The 22,391-nt window shown below is 41.8% G+C and overlaps 2 protein-coding genes across 4 annotated transcripts in view; one reads left to right on the top strand and one right to left on the bottom strand.

The window, feature by feature from the left end:
- Window positions 1–9,023, bottom strand: part of LOC126990273 (E3 ubiquitin-protein ligase arc-1-like) — a 9,227-nt gene extending 204 nt beyond the window's left edge. For both annotated transcript variants that reach the window (XM_050848823.1, XM_050848825.1), the window contains exons 1-8: window positions 8,858–9,023; window positions 7,291–7,403; window positions 5,173–5,252; window positions 4,880–4,941; window positions 3,054–3,139; window positions 2,038–2,181; window positions 1,278–1,346; window positions 767–847 (exon numbers count right to left, since the gene is read on the bottom strand). In XM_050848823.1, the coding sequence (XP_050704780.1) occupies window positions 767–847; window positions 1,278–1,346; window positions 2,038–2,181; window positions 3,054–3,139; window positions 4,880–4,941; window positions 5,173–5,252; window positions 7,291–7,403; window positions 8,858–8,966 (744 nt within the window). In that variant the 5' untranslated portion in view covers window positions 8,967–9,023. The remainder of the gene's footprint in view (window positions 1–766; window positions 848–1,277; window positions 1,347–2,037; window positions 2,182–3,053; window positions 3,140–4,879; window positions 4,942–5,172; window positions 5,253–7,290; window positions 7,404–8,857) is intronic.
- A 4,707-nt stretch (window positions 9,024–13,730) lies between these two features.
- Window positions 13,731–21,888, top strand: LOC126990274 (GATA zinc finger domain-containing protein 14-like). 2 transcript variants are annotated; one of them, XM_050848826.1, is made up of 6 exons: window positions 14,206–15,576; window positions 15,657–15,846; window positions 18,841–18,952; window positions 19,848–19,980; window positions 20,418–20,536; window positions 21,322–21,888. In XM_050848826.1, exons 1-6 carry the CDS (start codon window positions 14,340–14,342, stop codon window positions 21,496–21,498), a joined length of 1,968 nt encoding a protein of 655 aa, XP_050704783.1. In that variant the 5' UTR covers window positions 14,206–14,339; the 3' UTR covers window positions 21,499–21,888. The 2 variants fall into 2 exon arrangements, with proteins under 2 accessions (XP_050704784.1, XP_050704783.1); XM_050848827.1 differs by lacking the exons at window positions 18,841–18,952; window positions 19,848–19,980; window positions 20,418–20,536; window positions 21,322–21,888 and having other exon boundaries at window positions 13,731–15,576; window positions 15,657–15,795.
- Window positions 21,889–22,391: the final 503 nt, after the last annotated feature.

Here is a 22,391-nt window from a genome sequence, read left to right on the forward strand (position 1 = left end):
GAATCACCAAATAAATAAAAACCCTCATCTTAAAATTACCAGCTGAAATGTTCCGGCATATAATAAAACCTTTCCATATAAATCTAAGGGAATCAACTTCCATATAAATAAAAGCGCTCATCTTAAAATTACCAGCTGAAATGTTCCGGCATATAATAAACCTTTCCATATAAATCTAAGGGAATCAACTTCCATATAAATAAAAACGCTCATCTTAAAATTACCAGCTGAAATGTTCCGGCATATAATAAAACCTTTCCATATAAATCTAAGGGAATCAACTTCCAATCTTCGCTTCATAGCATACGAACACAGAAAATTACATGGAAAAATTAATAACCCATGCAACTGACCATGTCTAAAACTTCTGCACATGATAATATATATAAATGAAGAAAATTAAAATGTGCAAATTAAAATCAACGACTAATGCAACTGAACATGCTTAAAACCTTCTGTACATAATATATATAGAAGAAAAAGAAAATGCATATCAAAATTGAAGATGATATGGAAGGGTACTCAATATAAAACGGGAAAATGATACAAGAAACATGGGAAAAAAGAGCAAGAACTACATACAAACCCAGTATAATGCACCAGATTTATCATTACTGTAAAATATCTATAATGCCAGAAATATTATGTTCACGCAGTGGCAATAACAAATCCAGGACATTATTATAGCATCCATGGATCCCAACGAGTGGAAAGATTGGAAGCGAGTCGACGTGAACCTCTGCAAAAGTCAGGTAACAATACTCACCTGCCGCTCTGAATGCAGTTCCTCCACCATCTGCTCCACCTGGGTGAGGGCGGCTTTTACCTGGGGCTTCTTCAGTGAGTTCTGGGTGAGAGGGAAGGGCATTAGTGAGGCAGGAGGGGAGCTTGATAAAAAGGTATATAAGGATGTGTGTGTGCACATGATTTTAAGCTTAACCCGGTAGCAGCGAGTTTCATGTTTCTTAATGGTCCCACCAAGCGAGAAAAATGAGAAAAAATCACCCCTCGCACAAACCATTTCATAATATATATCAAAGCATTTGTGATCAGATTATGTATCATCTATTTTTTGGGGTTTATATCATGCACAAATTTGGCCCGTCGCTGCTACACGGTAAAGCCACAAATTTGGCCCGTCACTGCTACCGGGTTAAGTAGAACAAGAGCAAACATGGAAAGCATTTACGGTCATAACTCTGGACATGGCAGCTTGATTATAAACACTCACAGACTCACACAAATGAACACACACACACAAATACGCAAACACTCACCAGGTATGCCAGTTCAATCACTTCGTGCTGCTGGTGTAGTCCCAAGATGTGACACCTGGTGCAGATGTACTGAAGGAAAACAGAAAATTTGTCTCAACTTTTCTTAGAGTCCTTGAAAAGTGAATAAAATTACTTGGGCAGTTTGTTGTTGAAAGTGACGATATGATTCTCTATCCACTCAATAAAAATAATCCTAGTGGCAGTAAAGATAATTAGAGTTAAAAGCAACATTACCACACATGAAAAAAAGTGTCCGAGCTCATCAATACAAAAATGGGATTGAAAAATGATCTTACCACTCATACACACAATAGAAAACCTTCCCACTATGTACTTGAGCTAACAGAGGCAAAAATATGGCTAGAAAAGGACATAACTCACATAGACAATAGAAATCTTGGCAACCAGGTGTTTCTATTAAAATGTCACTATCCAGCAATATTACAACTTAACACATTAGAAAACCTTCCAACCAGGTACTTAAGATAACCGATATAGAAAATGTGATTATTAAGATATCAAAATGTGGACATGGGTTGTATTTGTGCATGTAATAAAGGAAAATATAGGGGAAATTATGGACATTAAATGAGAGGAAGAAAAATAAGATGGAAGGTACTAAAGTAAAACAGGGGAGGGAGAAGCTGTAAATACCTCGATACAACTACCTCTTTTTTGTATGGCCAGGTGGTGCAGGCAGACACTGAAGCTTGTGGTAGCCAGCTGGATCAACAATCAGTACGACAATTCCACAACCTACCTTCTCAATGTTGGCGCTGGTGCAAGTGTGGCACAGGAGGGAGCAGAATTCACCCGGATGCTCCCTGCACCTACTCATCGTCCATGGGCCACCTTCCGGCAATGGCTCAGACTTGTGGGCGTTCATAGTCCGTGGGAGGTGGATCTGTACAAAGAAACTCAATGTTGGTATTTTCAAGACACTTCCGCCTCTTGCATCAACAATTTACAAAGGCCATAAAGGAGACTAATCGGGTGTTTCCTCACGTTCATGTTACAGGAGCTTTGTCGAACTAAAAATTACCCCCAGGAAATGCTCACAAATCCTACGAAAGCTTTCTTGGATGTGTGTTCTTGAGCGGCGAAACGTTTTAGAATATAGGCATCAAGCCCTTACATTTCTGCACCACCAGGAATCAAAACTTTGAGTGCTCCTTTCTTACTTACCCCTGAATTATTTGAGTTTTTTTTTTTTATCACTTCAGTACAGTACATACACAATTACACTTTTTCATGACATTTTTAGACTTGCTTCAATTTTTTTTTTCCTCCACTTGTAGATTGTATTTTCAGATATGTTTATCACTTAAGAACTCTTCCTATTTTTTCTTTTCCCATTAGAAAAGAGAGAGCATCATTAGGATTTAATGCATGCATCTTGGAGGACGGTCATCTAGGAGGGCTGGAAAGATGTTACGTTATGATTGAGCCTCGTCCAACCCAATAAGCGAAAAAAAGGCTGTTAACCAAAGTGGAAAAAGAAGATGACGACAACAACGATGGAGAAGAAAGAAAGAAAATGTGAACACTGCCAACGTTGCCAGATTACATTTCTCAACTTCCTACCCCAAAACTGTCTTTTGGGCTCCAATAATGAAACCCATTCATAATTATCATTAAGAGAGTCAGATCCTGATGTTTCTTGGCAATAGTTAGGCGTCAGAAACTGGTAAATACTACGCTCTGAGTGCGACAATCTGGCAACGGTGGATACTGCAATAACAACTTGACCCTCCCTTCCCCCTCTCCCTGCCTCACCTTCCTGAAGCATGCCTCACACAGCTGGGAGGTGCAGGTGGTGCACAGAACGGAGGCTTTGATCTGGCAACACTCCTGACACTGGTCTGTATAAGGAGAAGAGAACAAGAGACAAGACGGGCTATACAAAGGTTTTCCCAGCAGATTATTACACAGGTCTGCTCCTTCTTGAATAATACTGTCTAGTTAATACTAAGAAAGTTGGTAAGCATAAAAGCCAATGAATCAGTAATTGAAAGCCTTTAACAATGAAAAAATTAATGGGTTTATGATCAAGGAGACAGACCATTTAAGAGCAAATTAAATGTAAAAAATAAATTACTATATCTACAAGCTGACATAAAAATATATCAAAGACAAAAATTAAACTGGATTCTGGAAACAAGGCTATTCCAGCATTTATCACTAAAAAAAAAAAAAAAAAAAATCTGGATTTAGCTACATGTAAAAAGGAATATATACAATCAGCATGGAATTATAATAAATTACATTGTACAATAAAATAATGCTAAGCACACCAAAGATGTATTCAATCAATGCACTTGAGTTAGGCAATATATAATACATTTTTATCCCACAATATACAAACATACCTATACAGTTTCACCTGGCAATAATAACAATAATAATAATAATAATAATAATAATAATAATAATAATAACCTGAAAAACAAATCAGCATTGGCAGCTCTGACAATAAAAAAGATCACAATATGGCAAGAAATTTAAGAGAAAAAATTAAAATAAGTTACTTTTGAACCACTTACACATTAAAACTGCAAGGCAATGATAAAAAAAATAAAATAAAATATACGTAAGCAGTAAAAGTAGGCAGCTAATGTTTTTACATGTTCACTGGAAAGAAATATATTAATTCAACTTTACCTTCAGGGCTGCATGCACACACACACACACACACACACACACACACACACACAAAAAAAAAAAAAAAAAAAAAAAAAAAAAATAATAAAAAAATAAATAAAAAATAATAATAAATAAATAAAAGTAAATAAAAATAAATAAAGGGACACTTAATGAGCTCCCTTATGAAAGATATGTATAGTCCCCCCCCCCCCAAGAAAAAAAAACCACTAAACACATGAATAAATTGCATAATATCCTTATAACAACAATAATGATATAAATTAATACACCAAAGACACATGAATAAAAAGAAATATACTATGCTTGAATTCCTGTGAGGTAGCTTTCATTAAAATTTTCACTGTAAAACTTTCAAAGTGAACACCTGAAAATACTTCAATGTGACAGCTGAAAGAGTTTATATTATGTAATTCAATGTGTTATCCTTAGTAAATTGTATCCGTGAATATCAGTAATACATTGAGAGACATCTTTAACCCTTAGACAGCGGTGAAACTATATACAGACAGTCCAAAATTCAGTCAAGTCAGTTTAGTACGGCAGAAATAACAAAACTTCCAGATTGCGGTAGAATCTATATATATATACGATTCTCAAAACATCTATTATGAGGTGTAACTATATTTATGCTACAGTCCTAACGTTGGCAGTGATTGTATTAGACAATTAATTTTTGGGGGGAGCTACTCTTCAGATACTGCTGCCGTCTAAAGGTTAATGTCTATGGGGTTAAAAATGTAAATAGATATATAAAAAGTTCAAATCTCGGCCTAACTTGTCTTGATAACTCTAGGCTGTGGAAATAGAGACAGTTCAAACCTCGGCCTTACCTTTCTTAATAATCTTTGGCTGTGAAAATAGACAGTTCAAACCTTGGCTTTATCTTTCTTAGTAATAATTGGTTGTGAAAATAGAGACAGTTCAAACCTCAGCCTTACCTTTCTTGATAACCTTTGGCTGTGGGAACATCTGAGGCTGGTGGAAAGCATTCATCATAAACCTGTGGGATTTAATAATGCTTTCATATGATGTCTTTATTCTTTTGCAACACCTTTTTCTTCATTCCTTCCTGTCTTCCTTTTTTGTACTTTTTATTTCTATCCAAAGATCTTAATAGAAACACTAGTATATCATTTACAAACACATACTGCTTGCCCATATATCTAAACAGGGCCTCATTGCTCTAAATAAATCAAAATACCCTGGGAGTCATCAAATGTACAAAACTCACTCTTTCTTCCTGTTGCAGTATAAGCCTCCAAGGATGTAGAGGTGCTTCCCTGGGGCAAAACTCTTGTCGAATGTGGTGACCTACAGGAGGGAACAAGAGATGAAGTCACTCAAGAATTTTAGCAGCCTGAGTCCTATCATAAAACACATGCCAGATTTCTTAACCCCTTGACTGCAGATTTCCTACAAGAAGACATCACCAAAAAGCTACAGGAATGGAACAAAAAGTGGCTGCTACAATTCAATGAAGAGAAATGTAAAGTCATGTGCCTTGGAAGGGGAAATCCAATTAACATACCAACACCACATGGGAAACACTCCACTATCCACCACAGAGGCAGGGAAAGACCTGGGAGTATATGTTACCAGGCTACCAGTGAAGGCCAAATCTGTGCCAATCGCAGCAGACAGGTTAAATGTCATATCAGTATTTACTGAGTTATGTGATTACTTTATCTTTTTACTTCACTTTTGGGACAGAATTAGCTAGAAGTGTTGCATTTTCACAGTTAACATATCACAATTTGTCATGAAAAGTGATATGTATAAAAAATTCAACAAAATGACTAACCTCGTCTTAAAAAACAGATCAAAAAAGACAAATCAGTCATATTATTGTTGATAACGACTAATATGACATTTAAGAAGTCAGGTGTTTGTGGCTACAGAGGGATGGAACAGGAATAACAACAGGAACAAGCAACGTAATGGAACAAGGAACAGGAGAGGAACAGCACGAGACCAGAGCGCCTTATTTCCAAGCACATAGTGAGCACCGTTGCCAGATTATCATACTCAGAGCCACGTATATACCGGTTTCTGGCCCATAACTGTTGCCAAGAAGCACCAATAATTAACCATTTAAACACTAACCATATATGAAGGCAGTTATTTGGATGATGAGAGCAGTTTTGGGGTCGGAATTTGGCAAACATAAGAGGCAGAGTACGACAATCTGGCAATGTTGATAGCGAGGGCTACAAAATACTCAACCAAAATCACCTTCTAAGACATGTATTTCCCAAACAGCACAAGGAAAATCTGATGAGAGACCGAAGAGCGTTCAAATAGCCTGAGCTTCTTAAATATACAAAAAACTTTCACACTATTAGAGACCTTACTGTATGTACTTCAGTCACTGGTTGGTATTATGAGACACTTTTGGTTCTCACATCAACTATTTCTAAAGGTCAAAGAGGGGGTCAATTGGGCTCTAATGCGTGTTCTTTAGGTTCGTGGTACAGAAGAAGGGTCAAACTACCACCAGGCTCATAAAACTACTCCTGGAAATGCCCAAAACTCCTATGAAAGACTTGTCAAATATGTGAACTTGGGTGACAAAATGTTTGGTAATATGGCCCACAATACTAGTGGATTTCTATATATAAAAAAAATCAACAGTCATTACATAAACTAATTCAACAGTTCATCAGTGCATAGAAGAATTCAACAGCTCAAGTCACTGCATAAAAAGGGAATAATTAATGTAGTGTTACAGTCCAGTTAGTTCTACCAGGCAGTTTTTCTTTTGTTACCCTCCAAAATGAAACTGTTTTCTCCGACTAGTGACAGAAGTGCAGATTTAAGGACACACTGATATTTTTTCCCTACAGCAAGACAAGTTAGTGGAATGAGGCTGCTTCTCTTGTTGATACTGAAAAGTTTAAACCAGAAGACATGATATTAAGCCAAAAGACATGATATTGAACCAGAAGACATGATTTCAGCCAGAAGACATATTAAACCAAACATGATATTATACCAGATATTAAAGATGACTTATTAGACCAGATATTAACCAATTGACTGGATTTCCTACAAGAAGATTTCACCAAGCTACAGGAGTGGAGTAACAAGTGGGTGCTACAATTCAATTAAGAAAAATGTAAAGTCCTGCACCTTGGGAGGGGAAATCCAGCATAACAATACTACATGGAAAACACTCCACTATGCACCACAGAGGAAGAGAAAGACCAGGGAGTGTATATTACCTGGCTACCAGTGAAGGCAAAATCCGTGCCAAACGCAGTGGACGGGTTAAGCTTGACCACAGGTAGAACTTACACAAGACTATGCATCCCCCTATTCACCCATCCACAGCACACCTGCCCCCACTCACCTGATTGCAGAGAATACAGGTGTGTGTGGCGGTGGCCGTGCACGACTCACACACTGCATGGCCACATGACAGCAGCAGGGGCTCTCGCTTGTGGCTGACATAGTGGTTCATGTCTGTGGGGGAGGAAGACATGGTAAAGCATTCTACCAAATATTTATTCTGCTTGGAAAAATAGTTTGGCTAAAAAAAGGCACCAACAATCATACATCACTGTATTATTGGAAAGTGAGGATTTACTCTTTACTTCTGAAAATTGCCTCCTCCGAATGGCTAAGGAATGACACACGTTTCCCTCCACTTAAAGTTACAAATGGCTAAAAACTAAGCTTAACCTGGCTATGATTTGCTTTCAGCCCCACTAAGTCAGGGTGGTCCAACTACAAGCCCACAGGTTGATTTTTAGTGGCCCACAAATACCAATTTAAATATATTGATCTATTCTATCAAATAACATAATAATATTTGTGAATAAGAATGCTTAGTATATAAAATAATACTAGGTTACCTGCAAGCCCCCCCTACTGGAAGATAATATATAACTGTCTATAACATTATTGTAAGTCTTCGACATATATATAAAAAAGAAAGTTTATGGTCTTTGACTTATATATATGCTTAGTACACTCGATATCAAAGAAACTGGACCACCCTTGTCTAAGCCATAATTAGGAATAAGTAATTTATCCACTATTTGAGAGAAATATATCTGTTAGATGAATTTGGGGGGGTAAAGAGTTAGTTTAGGTGACTAGCCTCTATCTAATTTTCTACTAATTTAACTGCTCGTCTGTCATCATATATATATTCTACTAGTATGTTCCTCAATTTCTGGGTGGCGACAGCCTCTACAAACGTCAGGAACAAGGAGAAATTAGTGAAATGCGTTTCTCACAGCTTGACGCTCTCACCGCGTTCCCAGACATCACATGGCCCTTCAAGGATAAATATTAGTTTTCGTACCTAATACCGGTATCTCGTTTCATACTTAATCGACTGCTCTTCTATAATCATATATGTATTCTAGTAATGCGTCCCTCACGTTCTGGGTCACGGCAGGATCCACAACCGTTTGGAACAAGGAGAAATCCGTGATATGCAGACAGGAATTCCTCTCAGCATGGCCCCCAAACACTTCCCAAGTGGCCCCCCAATGATAAGTAACGCCAATATCTCTTTTCCTACTTAAGTAACTGCTCTTCTGCAATCATTTATGTATTCTAGTGGTACGTTCCTCACTTTCTGGGCCACGGCAGCCTCTAGAACCGTCAGGAACAAGGGTAAATCAGTGAAATGCGTTCCTCCCCGGCATGGCCCCCCAAGTACACCCTCCCCCAGAGATAAGTAACGCCTTTATCTCTTTCCCTACTAAATCAAATGCTCTTATGTTATCAGTTATGTATTCTAGTAATGCGTCCCTCACTTTCTGGGCCACGGCAGCCTCCACAACCGTCAAAAACAAGGAAAAATCAGTGAAATGCGTTCCCCCTCGGCATGGCCCCGCTAAACCCCTGCCACACCCTTCCCCGACACCCCAGGGCCCCGAGACTAAAGCAGTAGCCGGCCTCACCCTTCAGCTTGTAGTTCACCCTGCAGCGTGGACACTTGGGTTCCTGGGGCAGCCTGTTGCCGGCCCCGAAGAGACGCGCCGCCCCGCCACCGTCCCGCGCCGCCATCATGACTCTCTGAAGCAACGAGGCGAAGCGGTGCGAGAAATATCTCCCCGAGGAAATAAGTCGTCCTGATGTCCACTACACATGCGCACTGGGGAGTACATAGAAGGAAAACCTATTAATTTACGTGGAATGGAGTAATAGGAATAATATTTAGGCCTAGGAAGTATTAGTAGAGATTTTAGGGTAGGGTGCATTTCCCCTTTCCTTCCCTTCCTCTTCCATTCTCTCCCCTGCATTCGCCATATTCTACTCCCATTATTTTTGCATCTCCCTGAATACACGACAGGAAAACCTATTAATTTACCTGAAATGGAGTAATAGGAATAGTATTTAGGCCGAGGAATTATTAGTAGAGATTTTAGGGTAGGGTACATTTCTCCTTTCCTTCCCTTCCTCTTCCATTCTCTCCCCTCCCAGCATTTTTTTATTTTTTTTATCTCCCTGAATACACAGCAGGAAAACTTATTAATTTACCTGGAATGGAGTAATGGGAGCAATTATTAGGCCTAGGAATAGAGATTTGGGGATAGGATAAATTTCCCCTGCCCTTCCCTTCCTCTTCCATTCTCTCTCCCCTCTCCCCCATTTTCTACTGCCATTATTATTTTCATTTCCCTAATTTCCCGTTGTGAACTTTGTAATGGTTGATATTGCCGGCAAGAAAACAATACATATCAGACCAACATAACCAAGCGAGCAGGAAATGAGTGGACAGGTGAGGTTTCTAAAATCTGCCTTGTTCGTTTGTCACAGTGCATTCTCTTGACTAATAAAGTTGCTCTGATGTTAGTGCCATGTATTGAAGCCGAAACAGGACAAGTAAACGATGGCAGTGAGTGAAATATTGTAAAAAGTAAGCAAGTTGGACCTCTCTCTGCGAGCTATTTTGCACTGCGAGCTGATTCCTACAAGAGCGGAAGTACCAATGTTACCAGAGAGGTGATGGTACTTAGAACATCGGATTTTTTGGTTTCTGACTCATAAGTATATCGAAATAACATTGACTTGAAGATTAATTAGAAATAAATACAGATATCTACGTGTGTGCGAGTTTTGGGGTCTGAAATGGGAAAATACAACATGCTGAGTTCAACATTCTGCTGGCAACGTTGGCGTGCCTGAGGGGTAAAGTAAAGACATATTGCACACGTATTAATTTAACTCTGCACACGTTAAACATTCTTATTATACTTCAAAATGAGAAAGTTTGTATATACGTGCTTAATTCTTCTTCTTCTTCTTCTTGAGAGAGAGAGAGAGAGAGAGAGAGAGAGAGAGAGAGAGAGAGAGAGAGAGAGAGAGAGAGAGAGAGAGAGAGAGAGAGAGAGAGAGAGATTAGTATAGGCCCTAGGGATGGAAGGAGCAGCTGCAGATAAATTTCGAGCATGTTCAAGGGCTACGTGTCAACACATCATAAACCGTTACCATTATACAACGTAGTGAGTACGAGAGTGTGTTAGCTGGGACCCACATGCTACCCAGATCTTATCAACACTAACTTCAGCGACCTCGTTCAAGTGGAGCACCGGGGGCAGCATGGGCCGAGCAAGGACCATAGCACCTAAAAAAAAAAAGTTAATGTTTGGTTACGTCGCTACAATAACTTCTCGAACGCAACCAAAACGTATCATATTTACAAATACAATACGCAGTGGTTTTATGTTTTAATAATTACTACGAACTTACATCATGAAAAAAAACCCGCGATACTTAAAGTTTAAAAACTTGACATAATGAATACGTTGACACATCTGCTGATTGTCATGAAAACGATAGGTTGCAGTCATGTAGGTGGATGATATTATGGGTCGTTTTTTAAAACATTTCGGCGCCTAAGTACACATATTTGACAAGACTTTTCTAGAAGTTTTGGGCATTTCCACTGGTAGCTTTACGACGCTGGTGGCAGTTTGATCCTTCTTCTATATTGTGAACCTTAAGAAACACGCATTAGAACCCGACTGACCTCCTTGTCGGACTTTAGGAATAATAGCGTCTGAGAATACCGACCTATTAGTCATCAAGATAAAAATTAATAAGTCTAGTAGAATCCGGAAAGATTGAACTCGAGACTTACGTAAGAGAATGAAAGATAAAGTTCATATACCCCTGATTGTACATATGTGGCGCATAGAATTCACATCCACAACAGGACTGAGGAAAAAGAAGGCCTATTTCGAGAACCTTAATACGGAGAAGAGGTCACAGGTGTATGTTATAGCTCATCGCATGTGGGGAGAGAGAGAGAGAGAGAGAGAGAGAGAGAGAGAGAGAGAGAGAGAGAGAGAGAACGACAGACACACAGACAGGCAGACAGGCAGATATATAGCCTCGCCTCCCATTTGACTGATTGATAGTTTATTGTTGCAGTTAAACAACAAAGGAGAAGGGAGGAAGCAGCCATCCCAACCCCCAGGCAATACAGAATGTGATTGAACAGCTGTGCAGAGAGAATAAACAGGATACAAATCTTATGCAAATCACCCTTAACACACTCAGCGTCTGTCAGGCTTTGTGTACTTATAGGTAACGATTCCGGGATCATCTACCTGAGCAATACGAGGATAAGTATGGGTTGCAGGTTATACAGTACAGTGGGATATTGGAAGCGGTTTCTCCTTCTATTCCTGGAGAAGCCACATGCATGGACGATCAGAAAGGAAGGGGGAGGAGTAGGACCGGATTAAGCTTGCATTGGGCCCTACGCCACCCACAGTTTTGGGCCCCCCATTGAATAAATTAGGCAAGATCTGGACAATTTCATATTGTATTGAAACTTCAGAATGAATTAATGATACAGTATATTTAATACAGATTGTCATCATCTTTATTTTCTTTATATTCTATACTTATTAGCAGCATACATACCATACTTATATACATACAGGTAACTATAGCAGCTCCACCAATGCCCGTTTTCTTGATTTCTCTTGTGAAAACTGTTCAATCATGGTTTCAAATGTCATTGAGGAGGTGACATAATTTTCAATTGACATAACAGACTAAGCATTCAGTCGTTTTTGAGTCATTGTTGAACGAAATCTGTTTTTGATCAAAGACAGTTTGGAAAATGAACGTTCACCTTTGCAGACTGTGACTGGTAATGTTAAGAACAATCGCAGAGCAGTTGAAACATTGGCAAATGTTGACTCTACAACTGAATTATTCCCTAAGTATTTTAACAGGACATGAGGATCACGATCCAACTTTAAATTGGTTACAAATTCTGAGAATGTTACAAATTCATCCTCGCAGTGGGGTTCCAAGTCATTGATGTATTTTTTCACCAAGCTGCATGGATACATCAACTCTCAGCTGTGCAGTAGTATCATTCTCCCTCAATGAGTTGTTAAAGGCAAAGTCGTCAGATATCTTGTGATAAGCCTGGCGACGTTGAGCTACTGTAAACTTACAAGTAACTTGTCAATGATGACAACAAAACTCTGTTCACGGAATTTTTGTGCATCTTGAAGATCTGCATCAGGTTCAGCAGAATCATCAGCTTGACGCCGCCGTCTTCTCTTCCGTACCTTTTCCGATACATATACTTGCTGAACAGTTTCCATGAGATTTTTTGCATCATTCTGCAGTTTATCAAATTGACCACGAGGCTCAGCAACAAAACTTTCAAGTGATAAAAACAACGATACAGCCATGTTGATATCAATATATGTGCTTTGGAGAAGAGTACTAGCTTTCTGAAAGCGCTGGAGGATCTTGTTCCACAGAACACACACAAATGCATTTTCAAGAAGGCACATTTTCTCTGCAAAAACTGATGCAGCAAGTCGAACATCTCCTTTTAGTTCCTCATTGTCTGCAATTTCATTTAACATAGATGCTAGAGTAATTTAAGTGCAGTGCTTTCACTAATTCAGAATGGAAATGCCAACGTGTGGAAAATAATGTTTTTAGGGTTAGAATTCTACCATTTTCATTAGGTGACAATCCCTTTGTTAGTAAATTCCAGCGCTTTATTGATCCAACTGAATATGCATATAATTCCTGCAGAAGTTCAAAGAAATTGCAAGCACTGACTTGTGTTGCCAACACAAACAAGTTTTCGCTATTTTATTTCATCCATTTTTTTTTCGATCAAGTCCAACGAAGCATACTGATCTCCCTGAGGCTACAGGTATTTCCGGGATTTCCATTATGTGGGGGCCCAATTATGGGTCGGGTCTATCAGGTTTTGTGGGCCCCTCAGTGCTGTGGGCCCTACGCCATGGCGTACTTGGCGTATAGGGTAATCCGGCCCTGGCCGGAGGAGGGGAGCAAGGGAGAGAGCTATTTAGACGGGGTGAGCGCGAGGAAGTAGCGTAATAAGTGCTGAGGAGGGCGAAGAACAGCTGCATCTTTTTGTCTCCTCTTTTCTTCAGCTACTGTGGAAGAGTGCTGAGTCGAAGGCCACTCCACAGCCAGCAACAACAAAGGAGCAGCGTAGCCAGATTGTCGTACTCAGGAAACAGGGTGGGAGTGAGGTGTGTGAAGTCGTCGGTTTTGGATGAACAGGGCACACCCACGGCCCCAGGCCGGCATCACTTGCAGGGCCTTGGCGAGCAGTCTAGTATGTAAGTCTGCGGGGTGAACCGACTATAATCACTATAACCGCATCATGATCATCGGTTTACGTGAAGTATCAAAATGTAACAGGTGTCTCTCTTTTACGTGACGCATGGGGTTCATCAGACTTGCTCACGCAACAGACAGGTTGGGTAGACTATATAACCCGGCAGGAGGACACGTCAAGCCAGTCACCACCGTCACTTCTCTTGAAGAGGAAGGATCCTAGCGGTGATGGCGGCCGTGCTGGACTTCGAGATGGGTCTTATACATACCTATCTCTCTCTCTCTCTCTCTCCTTGGTAATTTTCTTGGCGGCCCCGAATTGCGTTCGAGAGGGTAGACTTTTTTTATATTGACGCTTTGAGTCTTTGTTACCCTCGGGGGCCGCTAAGGTCGCGTTCAGTTGTTGTAACAGCTGATAGACCGTGAAATATAGGTCTCGATTTCTCGCAATGGTCCGAAACAGCCCTTTTTGGCCCGTAGAAAACAAACGCACGAACCACGAAATAAAACCAAACGTGTTCCAGGCACTAACCACCAAATCGAACCGCTCATCAGTAGGTCATCCGTCATCCCCATAAACAACTTGAACACCACTGCTGAGTCACTTTGTATGCACTAACATTTGCCTTCCAGCTCCCACAAGTATCACGTCAGCTGCGCCGGGTGAGTATTGTCTAGGTGTTATGTGTTGCGTCACTGACCTCGGGCCGATTTTGCTTTCCAGGAGGGGTCATAGTCAAGCCCACCCCTGCCCCCACCACCCCCGCTCCCACCACATCAGCTTCACCACCAACACCGACGACGACGATGAGTACAGCAACCACATCTACCTCTACCACAGCCAGAACCACACCGTCAACAACATCAGCAACATCAACCACGACAACGACACCACCATCAACGACAACGACACCAACAACAACCACAACGACACCAACCACAACCACAACGACACCAACCACAACCACAACGACACCAACCACAACCACAACGACAACGACACCAACCACAACCACAACCACAACGACACCAACCACAACCACAACGACACCAACCACAACCACAACGACACCAACCACAACCACAACGACACCAACCACAACCACAACGACACCAACCACAACCACAACGACACCAACCACAACCACAACCACAACGACACCAACCACAACCACAACGACAACGACACCAACCACAACCACAACCACAACGACACCAACCACAACCACAACCACAACGACACCAACCACAACCACAACCACAACGACACCAACCACAACCACAACCACAACGACACCAACCACAACCACAACCACAACGACACCAACCACAACCACAACGACAACGACACCAACCACAACCACAACCACAACGACACCAACCACAACCACAACCACAACGACACCAACCACAACCACAACCACAACGACACCAACCACAACCACAACCACAACGACACCAACCACAACCACAACCACAACGACACCAACCACAACCACAACCACAACGACACCAACCACAACCACAACCACAACGACACCAACCACAACCACAACCACAACGACACCAACCACAACCACAACCACAACGACACCAACCACAACCACAACCACAACGACACCAACAACAACGACAACGACAACGACACCAACCACAACCACAACCACAACGACACCAACCACAACCACAACCACAACGACACCAACCACAACCACAACGACAACAACAACCACCACAACCACAACCACAACGACACCAACCACAACCACAACCACAACGACACCAACCACAACCACAACGACAACGACACCAACCACAACCACAACCACAACGACACCAACAACAACGACAACGACACCAACCACAACCACAACCACAACGACACCAACCACAACCACAACGACAACAACAACAACGACAACGACACCAACCACAACCACAACCACAACGACACCAACCACAACCACAACGACAACAACAACCACCACAACTACAACAACCACAACCACAACTACGACGGAAGAATGCTCCAGAGACTTTTGTGGTAAGCGCACTTCGAATATGTTCAGTTAATCTTGCTGCTTGAAGAATAAAAACACTCATATCTATTCTTTCCCTTTGCAGAGTGCGGCAGGTTCAATCTCATGGCCGGTAGGATAGCCAATGGTGCCGATGTTGGGGCTAACGAGTATCCCTACCACGTGCTGATTGCAATTGATGGCCCCGGGAATGGAAACGACCGCGAGTGCAACGGGGTGATCGTTAGCGACAAATGGGTCATGACTTCCGAAAATTGCGTCTCCATCGGTAATCGGTAAGTCATCTCATTCTCAAACATTTCGCCGCTTACACATCCACGTCTGATAAGGCTTCCGTAGAGGTTTTGTTGTTAGTGTTTCCATGGGTAGGTTTATGAGCCTAGTGATAGTTTGACCGGTCTTAGAACCGTGAATGTGGACTACACTTATTAGAACCTGCTTTATCTCCCCTGTGGCCTTTGGATATAGTTGTTGTGAGGGCCGAAGGAGTCTGAAAATGAGAGCCACAGTAACTATATAAATTCCAAGAACTTAACCTCCTTTGTGGAGTTTGGTGATCGTTGTTGTGAGGGCCGAAGGAGTCTGAAAATGAGAGCCACAGTAACTATATAAATGCCAAGCACTTAACCTCCTTTGTGGACTTTGGTGATCGTTGTTGTGAGGGCCGAAAACGATTGAAAATACGTGCCAAGATTAGTATTTGCATCAACATATCTTTGCACACTAAACGCTGTGTCTGTGGAAAAGAACAATAAAGAAAAAGTGTTAACGTATGAAAAAAAGAGAAAAAAAAAAACGAAATTGCCGCGACGGGAGGACCTGAGAACGCATTTTGTTTTCTACTTAATCATTACAGTAGTTTTTAGGAAGAGCAATATTGAGGAACCTAATAATCTCTCTCTCTCTCTCTCTCTCTCTCTCTCTCTCTCTCTCTCTCTCTCTCTCTCTCTCTCTCTCTCTCTCTCTCTCTCTCTCTCTCTCTCTTTATCTAAACATATTATTTCTGTACAAAAGGAAGCTCAATATTACACTTTCTAGGTATAACTAATTCAAGAGCCTGTGTATGGGACAAAATTAATCGTCGACTGTTCCACACACATACAAACATACAAATACATAATAGAAACTCTCTCTCTCTCTCTCTCTCTCTCTCTCTCTCTCTCTCTCTCTCTCTCTCAAAGCAGGTGTTCACGTGATGTTGGGACCCTCGCGTGTGTGTAGAGGTAGGAGTTGTACCTGTGTGAGAGGGAACAATATAACTATTTCGACAGGTGATTTTATATATATATTTTTTATACTTTTTTTATGTCATCTCTCTCTCTCTCTCTCTCTCTCTCTCTCTCTCTCTCTCTCTCTCTCTCTCTCTCTCTCAAAGCAGGTGTTCACGTGATGTTGGGACCCTCGCGTGTGTGTAGAGGTAGGAGTTGTACCTGTGTGAGAGGGAACAATATAACTATTTCGACAGGTGATTTTATATATATATTTTTTATACTTTTTTTACGTCTTAGCCTATAGCGCCGGTAGGCTTTCTTTGGGGGTCTGGGTGGTTGGCCCGAGCCCGTCATGGCGCAGGCAAGTGTTTATAGTGGCGCAATCTGTTCTTGGATCATGCTGCCCCCCGGAGCTCATTCTTGATTCCCCTTGAACAGTTCCTCTAGAGTCCGGGGTGATGGGTGGTCTTCGGGACAGCATGTGGGTAGTCTTAGGCCACTCGGCGGTGACTGAACAATTCCTGGAGGTAGCGGCGGATTCGAACCCACGTCATCCAGAACGCGGCGGAACGCGGAACCGTGCGGCACGCTAACCACTCATCCGTTTAACGATGTAGGAACAGGTGTGGAGTTGTCCTGTCGCAAGTGTTTTAGTGAGTTTTTTTTTTGGTGGCGGGACTACGACAATATGTTTTATGGTGCGCGCATGTAAATCTCACTAAGGGCGATATTCTTAAAACATATCGGCGCATAAGTCCATATTTGACAAGGCTTTCGTAGGAGTTTCGGGCATTTCCAAGGGTAGTTTGACCATGTGCCCTTGAGCTGCCTCCTTTGTTGTAAAAAAAAAAAAAAAAAAAAAAACTCCTGTACCATGAGCCTCCCAAAAAACACACCGATTAATCTCCTTTTCGGCCTTTGGATATAATTGATGTGAGCGGCGGCAGTGTGGGAATACGTGCCGCCCTTCCACCTAGAGTCATTCAACCTTCCTGGACTCATTCCCTGGTCGGTATTATAAGATACTTTTGCTTCTCACATCAGCTATATCTAAAGGTCAAAGAGGGGGTCAGTCGGGTTCTAATGAGTGTTTCTTCAGGTTCACGGTACAGAGGAAGGGTCAAACAACAACCAGGGTCTTAAAACTACTCCTGGAAATACCTACAACTCCTACGAAAGCCTTGTCAAATATGTAAACTCGGGCGACAAAATGTTTAGTTTAGGGTCCTTGGGTTCGTATTTTAAAACATTTCGTCGCCCAAGTTCACATATTTGACAAGGCTTTCGTAGGAGCTGTAGGCCTTTCCAGGGGTAGTTTTATGACCCTGGTGGTAGTTTGACCCTTCTTCTGTGCCATGAACCTTAAGAAAACACGCATGAAAACCCGATTGATCCCCTCTTTGACCTTTAGAAATAGTTGATGTGAGAAGCGATAGTCTTAAAATTCAACCCTAAGACTGCGAGTGAATATCCTGTGACGATTTAATCTGTTTTTGTACACACACACACACACACACACACACACACACACACGCACACACACACCTTTGCTCTCCTCTTTCCAAACCTTTATCCACTCCTCCTCCTCTTTCTCCTCCTCCTCATCTTCCTCCTTGACCTTGACATCCTCCTCTTCGTTCGCCCGCTTCCACGGTGGCGAATACAAGACAGAGAGATGGTGAAATTACAACAACCTCTAGCTCTGAATTTCATGCGCCCATAAACATATATTTGCACATTGAACGTTGTGTCTGTGTGTCTGTATGTCAACGAAGGAAAAAAAAATATAAATGTCATTCGAGACCACGAAATCCAGCGACCTTTCCACAGTTTTGCCGCGACTCGAAGGACTTGTGCTAATTAAGGAGAATCAACAGGAATCTGAGAACACGTATTTTATTTTCTAACTTGTCAGTTTAAAAGTTTACAGCAAAAGAAAAATGGAGGAACCTAATAATTTGTTTCTCTCTCTCTCTCTCTCTCTCTCTCTCTCTCTCTCTCTCTCTCTCTCTCTCTCTCTCTCTCTCTCTCTCTCTCTCTCTCTCTCTTTTGTAACAGCCCAGCTGACGCGAGTGATATAACGGTCTTCACAGGCAGCGACAGGAACAGCCTAACCAGCCTAACGGTGTCCATGTTGGTCACTGATGAAAGGGATGACATACCAGCCGGGGTAAGTCTTGTAGTACTGTGTTGTGTTATGTTTGTCGTCGTAGCTGAAAGACATACAGGGCTTACACACCCACAGTGGATAAGGCTTTCGAAGAGGTTGTGGGTGTCTCCATGGGTAGTTTTATGAGGGTAGTGATAGTTTGTCCAGGTGTCTGCAAGGTGAAAGGGAAAAAACACTCGTGGTAACTCGGAAATATTGTCTTACACACTCACAGTGGATAAGGCTTTCGAAGAGGTTGTAGGTGTCTCCATGGGTAGTTTTACAAGCGTAGTGATAGTTTGTCCAAGTTTCTGCAAGGTGAAAGGGAAAAAACACTCGTGGTAACTCGGAAATACTGTCTTACACACCAACATTGGATAAAGCTATCGAAGATGATGATGATGATAATTGGGGCGCTCCGTCTTGGCGCCGCAACTGCCGGGTCATATGGCGTCAAGCTTTCGAAGAGGTTGTGGGTGTTTCCATGGGTAGTTTTATGAGGGTAGTGATAGTTTGTCCATGTTTCTGCAGCATCAATGTGAAAAACAACCATGGGAACTCGACTAATTCTCTTTGGTAATATTTATTGTGACAGCCGACAGCGTTTGAGAATACGGGTCACAATGGGCCGTATTACTAAACATTTCGTCGCCCAAGTTCACATATTTGACAAGGCTTTCGTAGGAGTTTGTGGCATTTCCAGAAGTAGTTTTATAACCCTGGTGGTAGTCTGACCCTTCCTCTGTACCATGAACTTAAAGAAACACTCATTAGACGCCGAATGATCCCCACTTTGACCTTTAGAAATAGTTGATGTGACAAGCGAATGTGTCTTATAATACCAACCAATATCTTCATAAATTCCAGTCCCCCCCCCCATTGCACGGACTCTACCCTCTCCATCCCTCATTCTCAGGAGGTTAGAATCGTCCTGCTGATGCTCACCACGCCTATCGCTGACGCCATGCCTGTGTGTCTTGCGGAGCCGGGAGACATCACAGAGGGGACCCAAATGATACTAACAGGCTGGGGACGGACATCTAACAACCGTAAGTTATTGTGCTTTCGTCCAGTGAGAGGATACGAGCTGGCATGTATTCTTTTCTACGGTATAATTCTTCGTAAACAGCTATAGCGAATGGTTGGGATGAGTAGGGGTATATACGTCGGCCACTTACATCACTTTTCGTCCTCTTATTGCACTTTCGTCCAGTGAGAAGATACGAACTGGCATGTATTCTTTTCTACGGTATAATTCTTCGTAAACAGCTATAGCGAATGGTTGGGATGAGTAGGGGTATATACGTCGGCCACCTACATCACTTTTCGTCCTCACTGGTATATGATGACATGCTGGGTTGCCTCTCCCATTCCCTGTTCTCGGAAATTTCGTTATTCACCATCGTTTTCTCTGTATTGCGTGCGATGTCTTGTCTGCCTCCGTGAACACCTTATAACTACCGCTGTTTTCGCTTCCCTCCAACAGCCAACAGCAACGCCGGCATTCTCCAAGAGCTCTCCGTCACCGTTGGAGCCCAAGATGACTGCAGACAGAGCTCGAGTAGATTCTTCTGCACCCTGAGCAATACGGGAGGCGGGTGTATGGTGAGTGTGCTCGCTCTTTACTTTGGGAAGCTGGAGGGAGAGGGAGCAACGCAGAACCCGCAGTGGAGTATCTGAATCAATATACAATGTTACTAAGAAATTAATATATTGGTTCCGAGTAAAAAAAAAGTCATATTGTAAAAGTAACCTGGTGAAACATTAGACGGAACTGTCATCCATTATGAACCTTTTAGTAATTAGACTAGGAATTGAGACTAGGATTGAAACTAGGAATTGAGACTTGGAATTGAGACTAGGAATTGAGACTAGGATTGAAACTAGGAATTGAGACTTGGAATTGAGACTAGGAATTGAGACTAGGTATTGAGACTTAGAATTGGGACTAGGAATTGAGACTAGGAATTGAGACAAGGAATTGAAACTAGGAATTAAGATTTGGATTTGAGAATATGAATTGAAACTAGGAGACTATGAATTGAGACTAGGAAGTGAGATTAGGAACCGAGACGAGAAATTGAGTCTAGTAACTGAGACTAGGAATTGAGATTAGGAATAAAAATTGAACCCTTAGGCCGGTAATGTTATGTAAAGAAACGATAACAGATGGGCAGCCAAAGTAACGGAAGGGCGATTTCGTTTTCTTCTTCTAATTTCACGATCCTACTAATTTCTTTTGATGCTGCAAGTTCTCACAAGGTTCTTTGCACATTACTTAGGAACACCATCACTCTTCGTAAGCACATTTTAAACTGCAACGGAGATGAACACCGAGGCCACGCGCGTATGCTCCCCCCTTAACTTGCTTCTTCATGTCCTTCCTGCAGGATGACGAGGGCAGCCCCGTTGTGGTCCAAGTGTGCGGTGGGGAGCAATGGGCAGTGGCGGGCATCCTCAGCAGCACGGCCGGGTGTCAAGGTGGGCAAAGCAACTCCGATGTCTTCATAGATGTCACGCAAAGTCTCGCGTTTATCCGGGATACCATCGGCGAGGTGGAGTGTTAGGTCGTCCGTGTTAGGTCAAGGTCTCTTCCTCCCGCACAATCCTTCTTCTGGCGGGCGAGATTCTGTGTTGGGAGAAAAGACCTTAATCTCACGTCTTATAACCTTATCTCTGTATATTTAGAAGAGTGTTATCTTATCAGGTTGTCTTCCTATTCTTCTTGCCACACAATTCTCCTCTTATTAAAATCCGAATCTGTGTGTGTGGGGGGTTTGTGGGAGACCTCAAGTATTCAATTGTTTTATCACATACCTTAAACTATATATGCTAATTAAAATGCCGTTATTAAATTTGACGCTGCAAGGATTTGTTGTTTAAATCTTCTTCTGTATCCTATAGCACTCTCTGTAGTAAACATTTCCACGCATGATAATTGTGTTTTACTTTAGTTAACCCTCTTGATGTCCATGCACTCAAAGATAAATGTAAGATTGCGGCTAAAATGATATACTTTTATTTATTCTTCCCTTGCAGAGTGTGGAGTGTTAAATCTTGCTGCTAAAAGGATCTAGACGCTTGCACTTATTCTTTCCCTCGCAAATTGTGGAGTGTTAGATTTTGCTGTTAAAAGAATCTAAACACTTTCCTTCATTCTTTCCCTGGCGGAGTGTGACATGTTTAGTTGAATCTTGCTGCTTAACGAATATCAACACCTCATTTATTCTTTCATTATTATCCTCCTTGCAAACTGTGGAGTGTTAGATCTTGCTGTTAAAAGAATCTAAACACTTTCCTTCATTCTTTCCCTGGCGGACTGTGAGATGTTTACTTAGTAGTTGAATTTTACTGCTAAACAAATATCAACACCTCTCATTTATTCTTGTATTATTATCCTCTTTGCAAACTGTGGAGTGTTAGATCTTGCTGTTAAAAGAATCTAAACCCTTTCCTTCAA

The sequence above is a fragment of the Eriocheir sinensis genome, unplaced genomic scaffold (genome assembly GCF_024679095.1).
Source record: "Eriocheir sinensis breed Jianghai 21 unplaced genomic scaffold, ASM2467909v1 Scaffold1512, whole genome shotgun sequence".
Classification (NCBI taxonomy): Eukaryota; Metazoa; Arthropoda; class Malacostraca; order Decapoda; family Varunidae; genus Eriocheir; species Eriocheir sinensis.

Coding starts and splice junctions, on each gene's coding strand:
- LOC126990274 (XM_050848826.1), top strand. CDS start 14,340: ATGAGTACAGCAACCACATCTACCTCTACCACAGCCAGAACCACACCG. Junction 15,847..18,840: donor TGCGTCTCCATCGGTAATCG/GTAAGTCATCTC, acceptor CTTTTGTAACAG/CCCAGCTGACGCGAGTGATA. Junction 19,981..20,417: donor GGGACGGACATCTAACAACC/GTAAGTTATTGT, acceptor TCCCTCCAACAG/CCAACAGCAACGCCGGCATT.